This window comes from Girardinichthys multiradiatus, chromosome 4 (assembly GCF_021462225.1).
Source record: "Girardinichthys multiradiatus isolate DD_20200921_A chromosome 4, DD_fGirMul_XY1, whole genome shotgun sequence".
Taxonomy (NCBI): Eukaryota; Metazoa; Chordata; class Actinopteri; order Cyprinodontiformes; family Goodeidae; genus Girardinichthys; species Girardinichthys multiradiatus.
In genome coordinates, this window is record NC_061797.1 from 31,735,908 (window position 1) to 31,760,195 (window position 24,288).

Below are 24,288 nucleotides of genomic sequence, written 5' to 3' on the forward strand. Positions count from 1 at the left end.
CTGGTCAACTTTATTGCTCCTAATAAAAGAAACCATGAAAGTGGGTGATGGAGTAACAATCAGGAGACAGAAAGAGGTGCATCAATAGATTTTTTTAATTCAAAGTGAATCTTAACAATAATACACCATAAAGTCTTATTTTGACACTCACCAAAAGAGTCACCTGGAAAACCCGCTTAATGTGACAAAGTAGAGAAGGCTTGGTCACACCTAAATCACTGAGAACTAGAGGAAACACTATCGCAAACTGTATAAGAGACATCACATCCATAGGGTTAGTTTTCCCAGTCCTCATACTGTAAATATTGCACAGTGCAATTGCTACATGGCAAACTAGTGTAGCACAAAATTAGGATAAGGAAAGAAAAAAAAAGCAAACAAAACATAAAAACAAAGCCACAAAAAAATCTACAGGTATTAAAACAGTAACAGTTCAGGTTTCATAATTGATGAGCGATCTAAACAGGTGATTCCATAACTTGCAGTGTGAATTAACTCTGAAATTGACAGAGATAACCAGAAGACTGAAAAGAACTTGAGGAAAACAACCATTTTTCTAACAAATCACAGATTTAGATTAATAAAAGACCCCAAAGAAAGATTTCTAAAGGACAATAACGCCAATATCAAAATCAGTAATTTTAACAACTGGAATTTTACAGATAGCTGTTGAATCTGCTGAACGTTAATAGAATCCTCCACAATTCGTAAACAAAGATTTCAATCATTTGAAATAAAATGCAAAAGAGTTTAGAGATTTCTCTCCTCTTGCATCGATTCTTTTGCGTGACAAATACGGGAGAGTTGATGCAGGCGTGTTGCTGGTGAAAAAGCTCTGAGGGAGTCAAAACACAGATTACATTTCACATGCTGATTATTGGGGACCTATCTCAAGCACTAATGTGTCAGGTTCATGCCTCATCCTCGTAAGATTTCTTTCCCAAAGTGACATTTGAATGTGGTCAGTAAAACATGCAGCTGAGAAAATAACAAATAGCTCCTAAAACATAAAGTTTTAGTCAGCATCGTTGAGAGGTTTCCATCAACACAAAATCAACACTTAGAAACAAAATCGCTCCTCTGATTTTAAAACACCAGTGCTGTCAGCTGTGCACTGGTTGCTCCAATTTAGCCCCAATCTGCATAACAGAAGCCAGACGTGAAGCAAAGTGAGCATGTATTCATGCAAGGTGATGTAAAGCGTGGAGATTATCTAAGAACACTTTGTGGTGCAATGACCGCACAATGGAAAGTATTGCATCTGCTGTTCAGCCAGAGTGACTATCTGAAGATCACCGTGCATCATATCATTCAAAGTCTAACTGTGGGTTTCTATCAGCCTGTTGTCACACAGAGGCTTTGTTGAAGACTTTCTGAGAGAGGAGCCGATTAGGAGTCAAATTCTCCGGAAAATGACTCCACAATGAAGCCCTACTTTGAATTTTTTTTCCCCTTCCTCTTCTGTGAAGCGGCCGCTAAAATAAAGACTGCCTACATGATCGTGGAGTTGGGTTCTCTGCCCTCTTCGTTTATTCACTTTCTGGATCTCAAGGCACAAACACAGTGCTGCTTACACTGTCTCAGTTTCAGTAAAGGACACATAACAACGGCCACCGCCTCACACTGACAAAACACTTTGATATGAGTCACTGATAAAGGGGAGAGCGATCTGAACGCAAGGCAGGTTAGAAGGTCAAACTGAAATTCTAGGCAGATAGAACATTGAACAGAGAAAAAAGGTCGCAGTAAATACTTGTAATCATTGTTGACAATAAAACGTGAAAACTGCTTTGGAACAAAAAGAGTGGGGGTAAAAATTTTAAGTTTCTTACTTTAGTCAAACATTTCCAAGCCTCACTTGCTGTGTAGGTGCTTAGCAAGAAGTGCGTTTGTGTGTCCAATGTGAACGGGGCACATTGGATTCATTTTTTGTTGTTGTTTGTTTTTTTGTGTTGTTTGTTTTCTGGCATCTCACAGTGCTCCCAAAAACTCACCAAAGTGAACTGCCAATACAAGGTGTTTGTGCAATGAGAAAGTTAAATCAATCCTGCAAGCTACAGCTTCAGATGTGTACAAAACATCGATATGAAAACATACAAAACTTAACTTACATCGATACATCATTTATATGCAGTGACGAGCCCGAGAGGTTAATAAGGATAAAATACTGATGCAGAAAAAACACGCACCCGAGGAACAACAAATGCAACTAATGTTCATCATCAGCAAATACAGTAGTTACAGCGACACTCCGAATATGAACGCAAACACGGAAATCAAAACCACTTCTATTTCAGATAATTAGACCTATACAAAACGCTAAGTTTAAACTCAGAGAGAAATCACCTAATTTCACAGCTATTGAAGTGGCAATTATCATATAGCAGCTTATCTATGATACATTCAAGAAAGAAATGATACGACTCGTTAATTGCCAAATAAGCTAGACAAAGCATCAGCTGTTTTTTCTTTTTTAAATATAAGGTTGTTGTTTTTTTTTAATCTTTGAAACAAGCCTCGTACTACCACTACAGTATAACCGAGGTCAATGCAAACAGAATAGCTACTTTGTTCAATAAACAAATTACAGTCTTTGGTGCTGCACAAGCAACTTCATTTAAAACAACAAAAGACTGAAGGAGAAAAAAAGTACACACAACAAATTAGTACATTGGCTCCCAAAAGAGTGTACATGTTAAAATGACAGGTTTTTGTGATGTAAGGATATATAAAGTGACATTTATGCCATACAATTCAATAAAAAAAAAACAACCGGCTTGCCTAAGTATCCACAACCTTGGACGAATATTTTGTTGAAACATCTTTGGATTCAATTTCAGCATTCAGTCTCTCTTTGTCCACAATACACCACATGTTGAATAAGCAATATATGCCCACTCTAGCATGCATAATCTCTCAGATTATGAAAACAACTCTTGTCCGCAGCCCTCTTCAGCTGACCTTCACAGATTATCTGTTAAACTTAGTTTTGTGTTCTGCACTAGGCCATTTTAAAATGCTATTTTTGTTCGGGGAAAGTCATTATTTTGTAATTGGATGTATGCTTGTGCTCACTCTGGTGCTCTTCATCTTTAGCTTCATCTTTAGCTTTCTGGCAGACAGCTGAATGTTTTGGGATTTTTATCCATGTATAATTTGATTCACTTTGCCAAAAACATCAGTTCCATCTATTGAGAAGTAACCCTAGAGCATGATGTTGCTACCCCGCTCTTTACTTTGGATACAGTGTGCTTTTGATGTCCTTGCTGTACCAAAAATACCGCCTAAGAGTTGAAGTTAAGTTTCATCAAACTATAACCTCCAACAAGGTATTGGAAGAATCCCTGCAGTTCCTTCAGTGTTGTTTGTTAGTCTCTTGACAGAGGCCAGTTGCAGTCTCTTCTTTAGGAGAATTTTCCAGTTTTTGTCATGTTCTCATTGTCCTATCTGTTCTCCAACCATTGGTGAGCACCTTCACAATGGTGAATATGGCGTATATATCATGCTCTGGAAATGTTTTGTAACCTACTCTGATCTGATACCTCTCTGCAAACTAAGGCTTTACCTAATGAATGCAAATGACCAAATACAAGGAAAATCAGACAGCTGAACTATTTTAGTATAATCCAATTCACCTGTGTAAACTAAGGAAGGCCGAACTCTGAAAATGACTCAAACGGTGCTTCAACAAAGTGTTAATTAAGGGGTGTGCACATCTATGCAACCGAGTTACAACAGTCTTTTCATCTGTCTTTCCTCACATACATTTGCCTGTTTTTCACTGTAACAGCACAGAATAAATGTCACATTAAAGGTGGTAAATGCTTAGAAGTTCTATATATATATATATATATATATATATATATATATATATAAAACCATCACACATATATGTATATATATCCTCCCTGACGGAATGTGTAAAATAAGTAGTTGACACTGATCAGCATTAAGCCTTCAACAGATGGTATTAATGTAAAGGGGAAAAGTTAACTTTGCCACACATGCATAAATGAGAGAATTGCACACAATTACCTCACACCTTAACAAGCATCTGTACTTAATATTCTAGCTCTATAATATATGTCATATATGTGTGTATATCAAATACTGCATGGTTTGCTCAGGCTTAGAAGATTCCATACCGTAAAATTAATTTGCTTTTTTTTTTTTAAATCTTACCTAATTCAAAGCCATGCCCGTCACACTTCTAAACATCTAAAAACAAAGTAAAAACACTCCAAATAAAATTAGAAAGACAAAAAAAAAAGTTATATATAATCGACAACTATTTAGATTGTATTGCAGTTTTTAAACAGTACAAACACTGTTAGTAGTAAGAGTTTCACTAAATAGAAAGTGATTATCAAATGTTAAGCAATACTCAGTACTTGCACTTTGTACACTAGTTCATTCGGAAACAGAGAGGAAAAAAAAAAATCAAACATTTTTAGGAAAACAGCAGGCATTCGCAACAGCAAAGCATGCCGTTCTTCTTGAACGAACAGAAAAAGGAACTCACTACACACTGAAATATACATAAACTCCGAAAAATAAGTACCGCTATCCGCGATATATCACATCCATGCAAGCTATGCATGAACATATACACATGTGCATATACATACTCACACATAGGATGCATCGACTGATTGGAATTTCAAGTGCTGCAGTCCAGTACATTAATATTCATGTATATAGTCATATATAAGTAGTAACATTAACAACCTCAAATATGTAAGGCACTATGGCTGGGGACAGTTATACAATGCAGCGGGTCTTGTGACACAAACAATAAGAGCAACGTCTATGCATCTTTCCGTTTACATTTTTGCTCATGCAAGACCACACATGCAGCGTGATGAACAACCCTATTAAAATTGGATAACTGACTTGACATTGCGAACACCAAAGACACCGAAACGGTACAAATACTTCAAACGCAGTACAACATACACCGTGGACAACATGTGCATCTGCCGACCTAGAGCTAGAGACTGGGATGGCTTTACAAATATGGATGTGTCTTGCACACATAAGAAGGCAATGTAGAAAAATAGCTGGGACCAGGGGGTTTCTAACTATTCAACAACACCCCAATTATTTACCTGTCTTGAGGAGTATTCGTAGAAGATCCAATGCAAAGATATATCAAATGTGCAAAACACATTAAGTGTGAGTTTAACTACTCATTCATTCTATCAGTCAATCATTCATACATTATTTCCTTCTTAATTTTTGCCAAATATTCTCCACCATTGGAACTCTTTTTTTTTTCTCTTTTTTTAAAGCTTAGAGTTCAATTACAACCAAGTCTAAGTTATTCAAAAAATAGCTTGTTTTCTCTGTGGTTGTGCCATGGTTTTTTATTAGAAATAAAAACCATGTTGTTTGTGGTTTAGGACTCTGCTTAGCCTCCAGGTGGCATGAAAGGTACCAGAGCCACACTTACATGTAGGGGTACTGGTTTAGTTTGGTAGGGCTGAGGGGGAAACTGCCATAAGCGGGCGAGGCAATGTAGGAGTGCGGGGGAAAGAGAGGTTTGAACTGGCCCTGGGGGTGCAAAGTGGGAGAGGGGAGCAGGCGGGGGTTGATGCCCACGGCCACTTGATGCACGATGCCTGCCGGGTGGGATATGCCATAGGTGGGCTGGAGGACGGGGCGGGAGGCGCCAGGGGAAGGCAGGAGGTGGGCCACGGGGGCCGCTGTAACCAGAGGACCAGACGGAGGGTATGACAGTAAGGTGGGCTGAGAGGGCGGATGCCCGCCAAGGTGGGGGTGGGGCCCCGTTGTGTGGTTTGGGCTGCTGTGAGAGAGTGTGAATGTGTGCCCGTGCATGGTGGGAGGGATGTAGGCCTGTGGTCGCCGGTTGGCAAAGTTCCCGTTCCATTCTTGGTGGCATGAACTGAAATGCTGGACCTGAAGGAGAGAAGAACAAACCTTAAGTCTTGCGCAAATACCCTTGACTTCTTTTTATCGTGTATGCTGATGACCTGGTGGTTTTCAATCCTAAAAGGGACAATTTTAAGGCAGCTCTTTAATATACAGTACAGACCAAAGGTTTGGACACACCTTCTCATTCAAAGAGTTTTCTTTATTTTCATGACTATGAATATTGTAGCTTCACACTGAAGGCATCAATACTATGAATTAACACATGTGGAATTATATACTGAACAAAAAAGTGTGAAACAACTGAAAATATGTCTTATATTCTAGGTTCTTCAAAGTAGCACCTTTTGCTTTGATTACTGCTCTGCACACTCTTGGCATTCTGTTGATGAGCTTCAAGAGGTAGTCACCTGAAATGGTTTTCCAACAGTCTTGAAGGAGTTCCCAGAGATACTTAGCACTTGTTGGCCCTTTCGCCTTCACTCTGCGTTCCAGCTCACCCCAAACCATCTCGATGGGGTTCAGGTCCAGTGACTGTGGAGGCCAGGTCTTGGCGCAGCACCCCATCACTCTCCTTCTTGGTCAGATAGCCCTTACACAGTCTGGAGGTGTGTTTGGGGTCATTTTCCTGTTGAAAAATAAATGATGGTCCAACTAAACAAAAACCGGATGGAATAGCATGCCGCTGCAAGATGCTGTGGTAGCCATGCTGGTTCAGTATGTCTTCAATTTTGAATAAATCCCCAACAGTGTCACCAGCAAAGCACCCCCACACCATCACACCTCCTCCTCCATGCTTCACGGTGGGAACCAGGCATGTAGAGTCCATCCGTTCACCTCTTCTGCGCCGCACAAAGACACGGTGGTTGGAACCAAAGATCTCAAACTTGGACTCATCAGACCAAAGCACAGATTTCCACTGGTCTAACATCCATTCCTTGTGTTCTTTAGCCTAAACAAGTCTCTTCTGCTTGTTGCCTGTCCTCGCAGTGGTTTCCTAGCAGCTATTTTACCATGAAGGCCTGATTCACACAGTCTCCTCTTAACAGTTGTTCTAGAGATGTGTCTGCTGCTAGAACTCTGTGTGGCATTGACCTGTTCTCTAATCTGAGCTGCTGTTAACCTGCGATTTCTGAGGCTGGAGACTCGGATGAACTTATTGTCCGCAGTAGAGGTGACTCTTGGTCATCCTTTCCTGGGGCGGTCCTCATGTGAGACAGTTTCTTTGTAGCGCTTGATGGTTTTTGCGACTGCACTTGGAGACACTTTGAAAGTTTTCCCAATTGTTCGGACTGACTGACCTTCATTTCTTAAAGTAATGATGGCCACTTGTTTTTCTTTACTTAGCTGCTTTTTTCTTGCCATTATACAAATTATAACAGTCTATTCAGTTGGACTATCAGCTGTGTACTGTATCCACCTCCTGCACAACACAACTGATGGTCCCAACCCCATTTATAAGTCTTGAAATCCCACTTATTATACCTGACAGGGCACACCTGTGAAGTGAAAACCATTTCAGGTGACTACCTCTTGAAGCTCATCAACAGAATGCCAAGAGTGTTCAGAGCAGTAATCAAAGCAAAAGGTGAAGAACCTAGAATATAAGACATATTTTCAGTTGTTTCACACTTTTTTGTTCAGTATATAATTCCACATGTGTTAATTCATAGTTTTGATGCCTTCAGTGTGAAGCTACAATATTCATAGTCATGAAAATAAAGAAAACTTTTGGTCTGTACTTTATGTATTGAAATTGTGTACAAATTGAAATAAAAGATAAGGCAATATGTAGAACCAAGCAGGACAAATGGGTACAATTTCCTGTGATCATTTTATAAATGATCAAATAAATAAATAAATAAATAAATAATGATGATGTATACAAACAATGTTGTAAGCTCTATGCTCAAGCAAATGACATTGCACATTAATTGACCTTCTGTTCAGTTCGAGTAAAGTTGCTTTGTTTAAAGCTTATTACGCATTACACTATATGGTTCAACTGTGGACATCTAAAACATACAGCATGCAAAAGTTGCTTTCTTACACTGAGGTAATGAGGACCTTCCTTAAAATACCCCGAGGGGGTCCTGCCAGCCAGATGTTTGTCACTGCAGGTGTTTGCATATATAAAGTTCTTTATAAAACATTTGATTTGTGCTGCAAACAGCATTATTGTAGTGATCACAAATCCTGCAACGCGTCCAGTTTGAGGATGCACTGTTTGTGTTTGTTTTTAAATGAATCACTTAAAATTATGCAACTGTGCTTATAAAGTTTGATTGGTGTATCATTGTAATGTTCTACTTTACAGGCTTTTGCCACTGATCCAAGATTCCAGTTTTTCTTTAAAGGTCTGACCTGCCAAATTTGACCAATACTGACCGATTTTTAAGGACACATTCATGAGCAAAAATGTGCAGAGCTTTGATTTCAGCAGAAAATGAAGGATTTACAGTATTACATGATATCACTATTTGTGTATTAAAGCAAATGTCAATAACCTTTATCTGACCTTTACTCAACTAAAAAAAGGTTAAATGAACAAAACAGTTTAATAGTCCATCAAAACACATGGATTTGGTTTTTGTGTTTTTAGACCAAAAATAGAAGGAGTTTTTGATGCATATAATGAACATTTAGAGTTTTCAATTTTTGACCTTATGATCACAGATAGCAAGGGAAAATTCACTTATTCCGTTGTCTGGTTAATTGATGTGTACATATCCACTAGTTTGCACTTAAAATAAACAAGAAACGGTGCTATACAGTGAAAATGTTCAGTAACTAGGAGTGCAGACGTAAGAACAGTTACTATGGTGGATAAAGTTCCAGATACAACATGACGTTGACCACTAATCACACGTGCTGCCATGCCACCAAAAGGAAACATTTGCAAATCAAATTTGGTCCTTATCACTCGATTCCCCAAATGTAGTCACAACTACCCGAGTATCTTTAGAAGTCACCCCTCATTACAAATTGACAGCTTCTTGTCAGGGTCAACGCTCCCCCTCAAGAAAACAGATGCTAAATGTAATACCCTAACTGGCAGCGGTATAAAAAAAGATACACGACAAGCAAAAATAAGCAGCACTTCTGCCAGGAACCAAAGCTGCTTTTGTGAGTGAGAGTATGTGTAACCCTCTCTTTGATCTCGTTAAGAAGGTGAAATATGCTTTCCTACCAAGAGATAATGAGCCCATCATAACAAAATTGTACGCAATTAAATCAAATTAACTCAGATCAGACGAATGCGTATGTTGCAAAATTACGCTTGACTGATGAAGCGCAAGATTTTGTGCATTCAATAACCCTTCAATTATGCAGAAGTGCAACAGTTACTCGCCTTTTGTATACTGATTTTCTTTGTGAGTTTACTCACCTGCCCAAAGCCTATAGGCTGCTGTTGCTGGGGCTGAAACATGGGGGGGATTTTCTGCGGTCTGTTGAGGAGCGGTGTGGAGTGGTGATGTTGTCGCCCAGGAATGCCTCGCCCTCTGGAGTGGCACGAAGACTCTTAAATTGAGGGAGGTCATGTAACAGGAGACAGAGATAGGGGTAACATGTGAATACAGAAATACTGGTGCCCAGGTCTTGCTGTCAGTCTGAATATAAAACAAGCAAACAGGTCTTGAGCTGGAGCATGTATCTAACTGCAACAACTGCAAATGCAGAACATATCTCTGTACCCACTTGGAAACATTTGCAGCTCTGTGGGCTTATCGGAGATTTCAGCTGTGTGGGATCAGTTCCAAAGTTTAAAACATAGATGGGTATAAATAGAAATATTATGAAAAGGAGGAGGTTTTTAACTAAGCTTGATCGTAAAGCCTATGGTGGGGTCAGATCATTTTCTATAAATAAATCTTTCAGCACTAAAATAGGAAGCTGTGGCCTTTTATGTTGGGCCTCAGTTGTAGTAGTTTGAAGGCGGGGGAGAGAGATGCCACTGGCATGAAGGATTTAAAGCTAAACCCTCCACTTTCTAAAGACATTTAAAAAAAGTCCTTCCTAAATGTTGGAACTAGTGTCCACTGATCACAGCAGTTACAAAGCCCACATAGATCATGCGTAACACCACATAATCCATATTTCAGACATTAGTTTGTTTAAGGTAGCCAGAAAACACAATTTTTCTGGTCAGTAGGTATTTCTTTAGCTATTTTGTTCAAAGCATTGAACATTTGATGGAATTACGCATGTAATATGCAGCTTTAAGAAGTGCAGATCCACACAGTTTTAGCAGATCTCAAATTTAGAGAAATATACTCCATGCAAGGGTTCACATCACAAATCAAAGCAGATTCATCAGCGCAGGAAACCCATAATCACCTGTGAGAGCCTCTGTGGCCAACTAACACTGCATAATCCCAGGCCATGTGACCTGTGGAGCAGACAGCAGCAGTGTTGACCGGACCTTTGAGCTGGCATAACATGCTTAAGCACTTGTTAGCTGTCTGACTGGATAACCCCACCAGAAACAACACAGCAACAAAAAAAGTCCTGCTATTTCACTTTTTGTCAGCTCTAACATATACTAGAGGGAAGGTATGTTTCTATCGTATTAGACTGATGCCTTCTGACAGTTTTAGAAGTTACAATTGAACCCTAATTCACATCACTGGACAAAGCCAAATTTAAAGGACATATATTGAATTTTATCCAGCAACCTAAAACTCTTGAAAGTATGAAACATAAATAAATAAAATTTACTTTTCCATAGGTTTTCAAAGCTTATAAAAAATGTTAAAGACACATTTTTCTAAAACAAGCAGAATCATGCCCCATAAAATATATGGGTTTGCGTTTTTGGATTCTGACATGTTGTCTGGGAAGGTTTCATGGAAGAAAACAAAAGTTGGGAGGATGGATTTATCTTTACCTAGCCAAAACCAGTCTCCTGGTTAAAAACACTTTTTGTCCAAGGATTCTAAAACAATTGGAATCTTGGATTTAATGGAAGAAACAACCCAAAGCTAATCAATGAAGATACTACAAAGTTTAACCCAGGACTACAAATGATAAGCAGAGTCAGCATCCGAATCACCAAGGGATTTAAAACTATAGGTTTATCAGCAAATTATTAGTTCAAGAAGCATCTTTTTCTTCGTCTGTGTCTGAGCCAAATGAAGGAGAGAACGTTTGACTGCAGATGCAGTTTGAGAACATCCAAAAGATGTGTCGCATTAGTCTCAAGGACCAAACAGCCAGCTGTTGGTAAGCTACCTGCAGACAGTCTTACAGAGTTTGAATGCTCTGACAGATGGCGTCCTTGGAATAATGTTTTAACAGCTCCATTACTGTGGTGTAGGAAAACCCTCATGTGGAAAAAAGTGAGACTTGCACAATTACTGATGACATTGTTCTTTGGAGAAATGGGCAGGCCAATGCCCTTGGGGATAAGAGTAACAATGCAGGTCAATGGTAAAGTGCAGAAAGATCAACCATAAAACATTAAAATGCATTTCTGTTTCAAAAGCCTTAAATTTCCATGTTTACCTGTGTTTCCATGTGTTTCAATGACAGAACAGTTGTTGTTATTGTTCTGCACCCGCATCGGAGGCACCACAACAGTGCGTACTGGTGGCTTGCTGGGCTCAGTCTCAGGGGCAACGCACGCCACACGCGGCTCACAGTTCTGGTTGCTGTCAGCAATGTAGCGCCGCTCTGTAAAGGGACTGTTGCTGTGGCCGGAGTTGTGCGAGGCAGGCGAGCTCTCCACCGTGTCACAACCACTCTCCTGTTCATCATCCGACATGCTGGAACAGGTTAACAAACCAAGTGGTTCTGTTAAATTCAAGAGCTGTAAATGCTCTGGCTGTGATTACATAGTCAAAATTAGTGCATTACCTGTTGGCCTGTTTGCATGGGGAGTTGTTGGACTGGGCTGAAGCTGAAGAGCTGGTGCTGAGCGTACTCTCTGGACTGCTGAGAGAACATACTCTCTCCATACTGACAGTGCTCTGACATGCTTCACAATTTGCAGTGCCCTTACACCTGTGTTTGAATACAGAAGAAAAATGAGATGGAAAACTTTTACAATGAAATATGTAAGATTGATCCTGATGCTCAGTACTTACTCCCCCATTGAGTGAATTTGTGCATCCTCCTCTTCATCACTACTGATACTGATAACACTAACAGTCGGGCTGGCAAGGCCAGAGATCACCATTTCTTGCCGCTGTTCCTGTGAAACCGAGAGCTCCTCGCAGTCTGGCTGCACTTTACAGCAGCTCTCCTCTTCGTCCTCCTCGACCTGATCTACTGCTTGCCCTTTTCCTATGGAGCGTCCTTTTTCTTGACATCTGGCTCCCTCCTCCTCAATGTCTTGCACATTCTTTGCTGTATCGGCCATCTTTGGGGACTGGCATGCCACATATTGGATGGTTGTGTTTTGGGAGGTGCTGCTGCCCCTGCAAAACAAACAGGGAGCAGGTTGTCACTTTCCCAAAGGTGTACATTTTTATGTATTTCTTGAGGATAAAAGCCATGTGAAGTACCTGTTCACACAAGGCTTTGCTCGCTTGTTTGCCGCTGGCTGTGGCCACACCACATGTGCGATGCCTATGTTGACTGGCTGGTGGGTGGACATGGTCATTTGGTTGGTTAAGAATGGCTGAGGGTGTGCAATCATGGAGGTGAAATGGTTACCATGGGGACGCACTTTCCTGCAATAAGACAGCACAATGACGAAAGCCTTCAGTACAAATTGTGAATGTCAAAGGACGTATTTGAGTCAGGGATCGTTAACATTTAAGGGGGAAAACAATACAGCTTCAGCCCACTACAGCCATTCCTGAAGTATAGCAACCAAAAGTAATAAATGTTACAGCTAAAAATAAAGTATGATACATCAAGAACATGTTATCCTATAATAGCATTCTCACCCCCAGTCACTCAATCTCTGTGTGCCAGTCACAGTGTCAGATGCCAATGTGGTTGGTGGCGGGGGCACAGATGTGACCTGCTGCCAAGTGGGCACCAAGATCTGTTGTGCATGGCTCGACCAGGCCTGTCAGTGTGTAAGAAAAAGCCTTTTAACACTTTGTCAGATCAACCATAAACCTCAATATTTTATATGAAGATTTTATGTGACAGACCAACACAAAGCAGCACACAACTAGGAAGTGGAAGGAAAAAGATGCCCTTCTGTAAATAAACGTCTGAGTTTGTGGCATGCACATCAGTCCAGCCTCTTTTAATTTAGTGTCTCTAAATAAAATTCAGTGCAAGGAAATGCCTTCAGACCTCACTTAATTGCAAAAATAGAGTCTGTGTTTAAGTTAACCACAGCATAAATATAGCTGTTCAGAGCATTACTGAACAGCTGGTAATGGCAAGCCTCAAAATATTTGAAGCTGCAGCTAATGGTAGTTCCACAAAGCTTTGACTCAGGGGAGCTGAATACATAATCATGGCACACTACTCAGATTTTATTTGCAAAAGAAATATTTTTAACTATCTATCCATGCCTTTCACTTTACAATTATGTATTACTTTACATTGTTATATTACAGTAAATAAAATGACATAGATACATGTCATGGCTTTTAATATGGTAAAAAAAAAAAGAAAACGTTAAGGGGTATGAATACTTTTGACATCAGTGTAATCTTCTTCAGGCCCCTACCTGTGTGATAACTCCAGGTCTGATCTGTAAGGGCTGGATTGATGGTGCTTGAGTAACCAGAGGTACAGAGGCCTCCATATGGACAGAGTAGCCAGCTGGTTTAGCGGTATTAGTAGGGATACCTGCAGATGCAATGCACAGGAAATCTGACCTCAAGAGAGTTGCCAAAAAAAGAAAACCTATTCAGAAAGTAAAATCAAGAATGACAGCCCACGTCCTACCTGGTATTGTCGGGGGACACAGAATGAGAGCCTGCTGAAATGACTCATTGCATCCAAACTGACCACTTCCTGTCTGCATTTGTATCCCAGGGTGCATCACTGACGGTGCAGATGGAACTAACCCCTTCAAAAAAGGGTAAAAGCAACATGATTGGTTTTTTGTCTACCAGTAGGTGGCGACAGCTCTTTGAACAGCACTTGTTTTTCAGTTGAACAGAATTAAGGAGAACATGTGGGAATTCGAATCCATGATGACTATAAAATCATTATTTTGACAAACTCATGGGTCAGACTAAAAACGCACCCAGGGCCCACTTCCTCAGAATGTAATTATAAAGTTAAGACTCTGCATTTTCTGTTGAGTCGTCATTGCATGCAATGCCAATTTATATGACCAAGCTAAAAAAAGGACCTGCAAATGACAGGCTGACAGTCTTTTTATGGGATTGATTTATCCAGGCTGGCCATCCGAGGTCACACTCGTTTGTTGAACCTGGATGCTTAACAGAAGAGCCAACCAGGCTGAACAGAAACAGGTCAGACCCTTTAAATAGTGAAGCATGTGCTTTTGCTTCTCTGCTAACCCAGCTCTCATGCCTGAGTATAATCACATTTAAAGGATAACGAGAACTAGGGCTATATTGTTCTGCTATTGCTACTGCATGTAGCCCAGCCCCCCATACATATGACAGTGAACACAAAGCAGTCGTATAAATGGGTGTTCTAAATCAGCCACGACCTACTCCTGTAAACGTCTTCTCAGCAGTAGTAGATACTGCTTGAATCGTAAATGATCAAGTCTATTCTGTAAAGCATGTCAACTGCAACATGAGAGACTCCTAACATTTTTAGCTGCAACCACTAATACGTAAATGTTTGCATTTTTCCAGTTTTGATCCTCAGCATGACTGCTTTCAGGTAGAGATGTTTAGAACTATAAAAATCCAAAACAAAACAGGTTGGGGGCCTTGTCTCATCCTTTCTTTTCAGCAACAACTCTGATTTGTACTGTTGCCATGACCTCAGAAACATGACGTGATTTTGTTGCCATGACAGCAGTGCTAGGACGCAATAAGATGGCAAGTCAGCATACAAAATGAACAATAAAAGCAAGAAATCAGTCTCTGTTGGAACAAATGAAAGGAACAGAACACTGGATGTCATGAATCTGCAGCATCTGTTATTCTGTTTCCCAGAATTGTTTTTTTTTTACTGATTTTTATGATCTACAAAAAAAATCAGGGGTCTTCTGAAAACATACTCAGGTTATTTATGTGGTTTATTTGTTGACATGCTTGTTGGCTGATCTAATAATTATTTTGCATGGGTATGGAAAACTCAAATGTGCATGCGCAAAAGTGTAAGATACTAGTACAAACACTCTGAACAACTTACTTGAGTATGAACAGCTGAGATCTTACTGAAGGGGAGGTTGGCTGAGGCAGCACTGGTTGTAGTTACAGGTCTAACGAAAGGACCTTTATTTCGATTGGCGGCCTCATACCCAGCGGGGCGAGTCCAACAAACGTCCATGATGTGGAAACATGACTTCACACTACAGACAAGAAAGTGGTATGTGAAACGTTCATAACAATCTGCAAACATGTCTTAAAATCTAAGACACGGGCGACGTACTGGTTGCTGTGGGGAAAGTCAAGCTGGTGCTGCATTGTCACAAAAGGGTGGATGAGAGCTTCGGCAGGGGAAATCCTCTGTTCTGCGTCGATCAACAACATCTTCTTCAGCAGGCCCACAAACTCCCAGCGGTCTGCCTTCTCCGCTAACAAGTCACAACCTTCCAGATTCATCATCAAGTTCACCTGCAATAAAAGGTTTTGTTATAAAGACCAAAATGGTGTTCATCACATGATTTATAAAAGGCTTTTTCTAGATTTTTTTGTTCTTATCCAATCTCAGGAAATTGGCTAATCATCGTAGCTGATTGTGGTTTCTATTAAAGAACACAATTTTAACAACAAACACAACGTTTTTTCAAAATACGTATTTTCTGCCTAGAAGAAGAGGTGATGTCAAACAGTGTGTGTAAAAAAGCAAATACTGTAAAACTGTGTTTTACAATTATTTTAAAACCTGTGTGTATTACCAGGAGTATACAGACCTCCGTCGTAACCAAATCTTTTTTTCAAAAGCTGCCAATATTTCAAAATCCGGATTTTTCCAGGACAGAAGTAGAAAGCTCAAACGGTTAAAAGAGCTCAACTTTAGTGTAAGTTCAGCCTTCCTGTTATGTGCTGAAAAGCTTACTCTCTCTTGCAGCATGAATGACACATGCTCAACATGTCAATAAAAATACAATGTCATTTCTCTGTCCTTTCTCTGACATTATTTTAAAAAAATTACTGATACTGGAAATAGTCTTGTTTGACTTTAAGTCTTGCTCACTCAGGCCATAGAGTGTTGGCAGTGTGAAATGGTAGAGCCTGGAATTGAGGCGCTCACTGATCTAAATAGGATCAGATTTTTGAGTTTCTAACCCACCAGTTATGGTTTAGGGCATAATTATGTTAAAAATCATGGGATTCTAGTCACCAGCTGATTCTTGGCTGATCTCTAGTAAGAATGTAACATTAAAATATGTTTTATGATGTGGAAGAATTTTAATAGAACCCCTTTTTTAAAATTTTACAAAATTCTCCTCTGACTCAGAAAAAAGCACACAAGTGAATAAGTGGGGGAATTTCCCTTTTCTATTTTTAGTGAGTACACTTCAATCTTAAGTTATAAACTTCAAACTTGGAATTTCACAGGGGAGAAGTGGTGGAAATTACCTCAAAAGTTTTGTTTTGTTGTTCCTTCAAAGTGATATCACCTGTTTTTTTTTCAATTATTTTCTTGATACTAACTAGCAGGAAATGTTACAATGGAAATTTCTTGCCAAATAGCTAAACGTACGTGCGCTATGTCATCCAAACAGCTGAAGATGTACTTCCTTGCTTCCTTTGATTTCATTGCCGTCTCCGTCTCGTGCTCGTCTGTTGACTGCGGAACAAGAAAGCATTAAGTGAGGACAACAGCTAATGTTAAAGTGGTGAAACAGTTCCATGCTTCTGGAAAATTTTGCATTTCATGTCCCCGTAAAATAGTATATTCTGAAGATAAAAAAATATATGTCTATTCACAATGAGCATCGTTGATTCAGACTAACAGAGATGATTTCAGACATGTCACTGCCGAATCCAAAACCAATAGGCAGCAATTGTGACAGACTGTGAACAAATGTTTCCTTAAAAAAAACGTATTTATGACTTGTATCTTGATGCCATAAAGTCCTTTTTTGTTGGAACTGCAAGTATTATTTGCCTATAGAAAGTAGAGTACAAGTGTAAAAGGAGGTAAAGTTTAACCTATGATATTTATGTTTAGTTTGACGTGTGAAGCAAACTGTGATCTGGTGCTTTGACTAAGAAATTATATTTTTCCATGTTTTGGCATGTGTGGCACTCCTCACCTTCAGTCTCCATGCTGCGTAAGGTGAGTCTGACTCTTTGCAAAAGAACCGTGCTGTCTTTGTCCCTGCATTCAACAAATGTTCTCCTGGTAAACCTTGCGTCTGAGAGATGTAGCGAATCTACACGACACAGAGAGAAGACAATCAAAGAAAATCTGCACAAAAAAAATTTGAAAGACCAAACATTTGGCAAAAAAGAACCATTAAATCACTTTGTTTGAGGTTTGATAGTGTTCATAGTAAACAATTAAGGTTTTTGTCATGGGTGTACTTTACAAACTCAAATACAGTGTCACCTATCTTTACACCCCCTTTGGGTTACTCTGAAGGGATGTTAGCATAGTAGAAATAACAAGACCTTTAAGATGCCCTTCTCCTGTGAAGAGTCTAAACCTTTCACGCAAAAAAAAACACCGCGGTAGTGACTGCAGCTTGTGCCGATAATAACTGAAAAATGTCAGGCAAACTCTGACATCAAGGCTCCCACAGTTTGAGTGCTTTCCAGAGCAACGACAGATAGCAGTCAGATGCTGTGGTGCAAGAATGTCACACGCAGATTTTTCAGATGAGAGTGGCGAAGAGCCTGGCTGACGTCAATCACACCCAAGTGTAGAGAACAACAATCATTAGAGATTCAGTGAAGCTTATTAGCAAGGAGACCAGAAGCACTTAAGAGAATTATGAAGGGTAGGAAAAAAGTCCTGTAAAACCCAATAATTCAAACTCAATTGACATTGAACATATGTGGGTTTTCATTTTACAAATGTTTCCTCATTAAAAATGTTGATTTGGCATCATTTAAAGTGTTGTTCTGTCACGCCTGCTGTACTGATTTCATGTCAGAATTTTCACTTTGCTGCAGAGGTATTAATACTGCAATGTGTTTTTGTATGGGTGGGGCAGTTTGTTCAGGTTGGTTTGTTGCAAACACGCTATATTACCAAAAGTATTGGGTCACTGCCCTTTACACCTTTAGGAACATTGCTGACATCCTGTAAAAAGGCTTTTGTATGGCTTTAATAAAGTGCTGGTCCACCCTTCACAGCTAAAACAATTTCAACACTTCTGGATGGCCTGTCAACAAGGTTTAGAAGTGTGTTTATGGGAATATCTGGCTATTCTTTCAGGAGTGAATTTGTGAGGTGAGACACTGATGTTGGATGAGAAGGTCTGTCTCTGCTATATGATACTAGGGCTGCGAAATATTAAGCAAACATGTGATAATGTTGGTGACTGTCGTGACAACAATCTGACTTTCTGCTTTGGGTTCATAACATAGATCCAAGAAAATATGTAGTCTGGCTAGCTACTGGGAAAAAATAATTATTATTTTCATCAACAGGGTTTTATTGAAAGAGCTGCTTCAGACACAAGTCTGCTGGTTTGCCAACAAACAGCTGAACTTTCTTTTTTTAGGGATTTTACCACCTCATCACCACTTTACCTTCCAAAACACATTCATGCTGCACAAAGGTATTCACCAACACTGTGACAGCCTAAACAAATCTCAGTTTCGAGGAAACTGTGATGGGATAGTGGAAATCCCCAGACTTCTAATGAACACTAACACTACATTTAACATTTTTTGCAAATTCCCATTTTTCATAATTTCCTCCAACAGAAGAGAATTTAAAACCAAAACTCAAGTCTTCCTTTTCACTTTCTGCACCACATATTATTTACTTCTATTGATTAAAAAAACCAACAAAAGAAAACAGAAACAAAGTATCCTTTTTATCACACATGATAGCTGCACAACAGCATTCAACTTGCTACAACAGCAACAACAGAAGATGGACGGTTGTGGATGGAAACTCTTGCGACAGGAAAACCCCAATTTTTCTTCGAAGGCCTATTTGCTCAGAAAGCTCACAGTTAAGTGAAATCATGGCACCAGGTTTCGACTTCACAAACCAGCTATCTGTTGGGCTTGGCCTGCTGCAAAACAGACAGTGAGCGCAGTCTTTACCTTTTGACTGTACAGACAGCAGTACATGCTAAATATATGCATTTGTAAGCACTTGTCCACAGAAAAGTATTATAATCGCAAACAGAGAATCACACAGCCGCTGTCCTTTACATGTCTGTTGTCAAACACATACATCATATGTGTAACATCAAGAGACAACTGTGACAGCCTCCAAAGAGGATAATTCCTTCTACAGCCTTTACACTCCTAACCCAGGTTACCCTAAATCTTTATGTTCACAAGATGAGTAGTGCCAAAGGCAAAATAAATAATTAGCTGCCACAGCTATGCCACTTGCTGTTTATCTTTTTAAGCTACGAGACAGAAAAGAGATCATGTCAAAGAAACAAGAAGCCTTGTATCCTTGTAAAGTATAAGATAGTGAGACTAGGAAATGAGGTAACCAGAGGTGGAGCGAAAGCAGGGGAAGAGCAAGTTATAAATACAATATGCTGCGTGGGATGGAACGAGACCCCGTAATGAAAGATTAGAAGAAAGGGGGAAGACATGTTGCAGCAACTTTATGAGTTACAGCCGAATCATCCGGTGACCCTGGGATGACACTTTGCACCAGCAGTCAGCTGCTTAGCAAATTAAAAGAAGAGGCAATTAATTATCATTCCTATGTTCATTCTTTTAGGATCATTTTATCACACTTAAAGAAGCACATACACAGTGCATTGAAAAGGTATTAACCCCCTTGATTTTTTTTTCGCACCTCATCAAACAAATGCCAATATAATACAAACATAACCTGGGTAAATACAAAATGCAGATTTCAAATTAAGGCCTGATCACCCCAAAAGAACCTGTCTGACAACACGAAGTAGGGAAAAAGGTTTTAAAAAGCAACACATCATGTCCGGATCGATAGAAATTAAACAACAAATGAGAAACAAAAATCATAAGACATCTGTTAGTCTGAAAAGGTTACAAAGCGTTCCACAGATGAAAAAAACACGAAACAGTCCTAAACCCTTTCAGGAGTCACTGGCCTACCACCATTACACCACAAGGTCTCATCCAGGAGCTTACTGCAGGCTTTATGTACCTCAATTAAGGTCAGTGCTCAGGATTCAACAATAAAAAAAAGAAAAATGCAAAAATGGCAGAGTTCCTAGATTAAAACAACTGCTGACCAATAAGAATACTAATGTTCCACCTTGATAATCCCCAAGACTTTTGGGAAAATATTCTGTGGACTGACAAGACAAATTGGAATTTTCAATTCAATTTAATTCAAATTCAAAAATACTTTATTAGTCCCAAAGGGAAATTAAATATTGTTATAGCTCATATTATGTAGGTTTCTTCAAAGAGCCGTTGTAGATGCTGATGGCTGTGGGCAGGAAGGATCTCCTGTAGCGCTCCGTCTTACAGCAGATCTGAAAAAGCCTCTGACTGAAGACACTCTGTTGTTGTAGGACAGTCTCATGAAGAGGATGCTCAGGGTTCTCCATAATGTTCTTCATTTTATGAAGAATCCGTCTTTCCACAATGATCTTCAGATGTTCCAGAGGAGTCCCCAGAAACGAGCCAGCCTTTTTTATCAACTTGTTGAGCTTTTTTAAGTCCCTGGCTCTGATGCTGCTTCCCCAGCAGATGATGGCAGAAGAGATCACACTCTCCACAACAGACTTATAGAAGATATGCAGCATCTTGCTTCAAACACCAAAGGACCTAAGCTTCCTCAAGAAGTACAGTCTGCTCTGTCCCTTCTTGTAGATGGCTTCACAGTTGCATCTCCACTCTAGTCTGCTCATGAGGGTCTGGTCCCATTACACCTGGTGTAAAACTAACATTATTTTAGAAAAACAACATTATAACTAGAGTCAAACATGGTGGTAATGGGATAGTCCGGGGCCGATTTGATTCTTAAAGACCTGGACAACTTGCCATCATTGATGGAACCATGAATTCTGAAGAAGAATGTCCAGCCATCAATTTCTGACCAAAGGTTCAAGCTAACTTGGGTTATGCAGAATGATAATGATCAGCAGCACACCAGCAAGTCAGTGTTTGAATGTTCCACAACATTAAGGTTCTAGAGAGGCCTATTCAAAGCCCAGAACTCGATCTGACTGTTACAATGTGACATGACTTTACAAGGGCCTCGTGGCAGTTGGCCATGGGCCAATTGTTGCTGCCAGTGGTGGCCCAATTGGTTGTTATTAATATTATTCTTTTTTGAACATTTATGTGACAAAAAAAGCAAAAACGAATGAAATCGAAATGTATAGTTCGTGATAACATTTAGAGATAACTGCTGGCTGGTTGTTACTTTGTAAATGCCCAGATTATGCCCGGTATGCGTGTGTTTAGAACTGATTGTAAACTTTTGCTGTTGGTTTTTAAATCTCTCAACGACCTCATACTGTATTTTTCTGAACTTTTAAGTGTTTGAGTGCCTGGCAGGTCCTTGAGGTCATCCAGTCAGCTTTTACTGGATGTTCCAAGGACTAAGACCAGACCTTTCAGTGATGGCACCCACACTCTGGAGCAAGCTTTCTTTAAATCTTCGTGCTATCACCGAACTGGGCCTTTTTAAAAGCAGATTTAAGATGCGTTTGTTCAGAAGAGCTTTTAATGTTTCTTAGCATAATTCTTTTTAGATAAATATTTTCGTTTTCTGTTTTAAAGTGCTTTATAAATCAATAAATGTATGAATGAATGCTTATCTCAATACCTTTCTTTTCAAAAGTGCAGGATCTTTTTGCAGCCTAACATTTGTCACTGAGAAATTGACCATGCGCAAAGATTGAATTTAAAAAACCATTTTGGTCTTTGATGGCTTTGACTGACCATTCCGTGCATATTTCCATAACCATTTACTGACCCTGCTTCATGATTGCAGTCAGGACTTGTGTCGCAGAGTTCATTACAGAACATTTCAACAAAAAAGGATAACAAGTAAGCTCACTGAAACCATGTCTCCAGTTTAAAATACACTGCAGCTTTCAAATGCTGCCAATGATCTACATATGATGGCCTTTGAGCTCTATCTTATAGATTTACACATTCCTTTCTCTAACTTCTATTACTTTCAGAGTCATTGTCTCTTACTGTCGCTCTATATTCCAGCTTCGTTGTAGAATTTTTTGATCACTCCTCATCTTATCAATTCCAGACAGTCCCATATTAAACTAAGAAGGTCCCCCACCGAGATATTTCCAAAGCAGCTTTGCCATCAGATTGACTTGTTCTTCCAAAAACAGATTAATCATCTTTAGACTTAGGTGCTGCTGTGCTCAAATCAAATCTCTTTTCGGAGATGTTGAGTTATATCTTCTGTCACGGTTCTGTGGCGGATGAAAAATGCTGCCGGGGCATAAAAATACATTGCTATGAGCGCAGTGTGGTGTCGTAATATAGGGTGCTGCAAGAGACAGAAGAGGATCTAACCGAGACTCTATTGGCAGGTTGTGAGTACACAGGGCTCTGCAGCAGGGGGGGAAAGCCGCCCAACATAAGCCCCGATCTGTCTAGTCCGAGGAAGATAGGATCAGGGCTCCAATGAGAGGGGGAGGCATCCAACAGCTACCAGTAGACATACCATCATTCACAAGAATGTGCTCTTCTGCTCACTGTAACAGACACCTGCTGACATATTCAGTTGGGTAGGTATGTCATCAAGAAACATGTTTACACTGTGCTTTATTTTTCCTACTGTAAGTCACATGATCAAAGGGTATTTTCTTTGCTTTATTAATCTATCACCAGGTTTGTTTTACAATAATTTCCTTGAGAAATAAATCAATATCTCACAGTGATTCTAGCATCTAAACTCTATAATGATCATTGTATAACATTTTAATGGCAACATGTTCTTTGGAAAGTGTAGCAGATGTATACAAGTATTTAATGGAGACTAGAAAACTTCAACAGAGAAAAAACGATGTAATTGGAAAGCTGCTTTGAAAGTGAACGCCTTCTTCTGTAGGTGAAAAGAAGGGATGAAAAAGTGAGAGAGGGGAGATGATGGACACTTCAGCTTCGCCTGTTCCAGGGTGGAATAGAAGGAGAGGCTGCAGATATGGGCGTAGCTTCAAAGGAAAGAAAGTCCACCTAAAAACATTAAAGCCCAGGAGAAAACAGAACTCAAAAGGAGACTGAGTCATGAAAGATGGATGCAAAAAAAGTAGAAAATGCTGAATGAGTCATATAACAACATACGCTCTGTGCAGAGATGACAAAAAACTAAAATCCTGAAAAATATTGTGGACAAAAGCTGTTTGGTGATGTGAGGTTACAGGTGAGAAGAAGGTTGTTTACCTGGTCATACTCCAGGGCCCCGGGGTAAAGTGGCCAACCCAGAAAAAGCTCCGCTATCACACAGCCTAGGGACCACATGTCTATGGCTTCACAAAACGGCAATCCCAAAATGATCTCTGGAGCCCTGTGGAACAAATAATACACACAACATTTAATCATAAAAATATCTACATGTTAAAAACCATGACAAATACAGTTATACATGTTTTTTTTTTTGGGAGAAAAACATTGTAGCCTGTTGTATTTGTGCCCGTTTTAACAAAACTGTGTGATTCCCGATGACGTCCGCTTTAATGGGATTGTCGTACAAGTGTAACAGAGCTAAATGACCCATAAGTCGGTGTGTGTGACAGAGCCAAGTCGGGGCCTGCAATGGCAGTGGGTTAGCAGGTCAGTCACAGTGGGATATAACTTTGACAGGCCTTCCTAACTGTCCTAGTCTGACAAAAAGGAAACAGAGTAAATACTTATGTGGCACCACAGTGTGACTTCGTAGTACATCGTTATATTACTTCACAGGAATGCAAGAAGCAGGCTCTTAGCACCAGTAAGATATGTATGCAAAGGTCACCCAACACCACTAATAAATACTAGAATAATGTTGGTTTTGCTAAATCATAATTACAAAAAAAGAGCAACACAGATATATTTATTTCAACTTCAGTATTTCTTTCTCATCTACACAATTGACAGTAATAGACAGAATAAGTGAGAAACTTGAGTGATGGAGATATGTTTAACTTCTGTTCCACACATAAACATGGCAAAGCCATAAACCCATTTACCAGCAAGAAACTATCCAGAGGGCATGAATGATCCAAAGAGCGAT

The 24,288-nt window shown here is 39.7% G+C and overlaps 1 protein-coding gene across 1 annotated transcript in view; it reads right to left on the bottom strand.

Moving 5' to 3' along the window:
• Positions 1 to 77: 77 nt before the first annotated feature.
• hipk3b (homeodomain interacting protein kinase 3b) overlaps positions 78 to 24,288 on the bottom strand; it is a 44,304-nt gene continuing 20,093 nt past the window's right edge. The window contains exons 3-16 of the mRNA XM_047362806.1: positions 23,460 to 23,583; positions 17,219 to 17,338; positions 16,663 to 16,749; positions 15,385 to 15,569; positions 15,145 to 15,304; positions 13,750 to 13,873; positions 13,529 to 13,650; positions 12,786 to 12,910; positions 12,399 to 12,566; positions 11,979 to 12,311; positions 11,749 to 11,895; positions 11,398 to 11,657; positions 9,281 to 9,414; positions 78 to 5,919 (exon numbers count right to left, since the gene is read on the bottom strand). Coding sequence (XP_047218762.1) covers positions 5,449 to 5,919; positions 9,281 to 9,414; positions 11,398 to 11,657; positions 11,749 to 11,895; positions 11,979 to 12,311; positions 12,399 to 12,566; positions 12,786 to 12,910; positions 13,529 to 13,650; positions 13,750 to 13,873; positions 15,145 to 15,304; positions 15,385 to 15,569; positions 16,663 to 16,749; positions 17,219 to 17,338; positions 23,460 to 23,583 — 2,560 coding nt within the window. The 3' untranslated portion in view covers positions 78 to 5,448. The remainder of the gene's footprint in view (positions 5,920 to 9,280; positions 9,415 to 11,397; positions 11,658 to 11,748; positions 11,896 to 11,978; positions 12,312 to 12,398; positions 12,567 to 12,785; positions 12,911 to 13,528; positions 13,651 to 13,749; positions 13,874 to 15,144; positions 15,305 to 15,384; positions 15,570 to 16,662; positions 16,750 to 17,218; positions 17,339 to 23,459; positions 23,584 to 24,288) is intronic.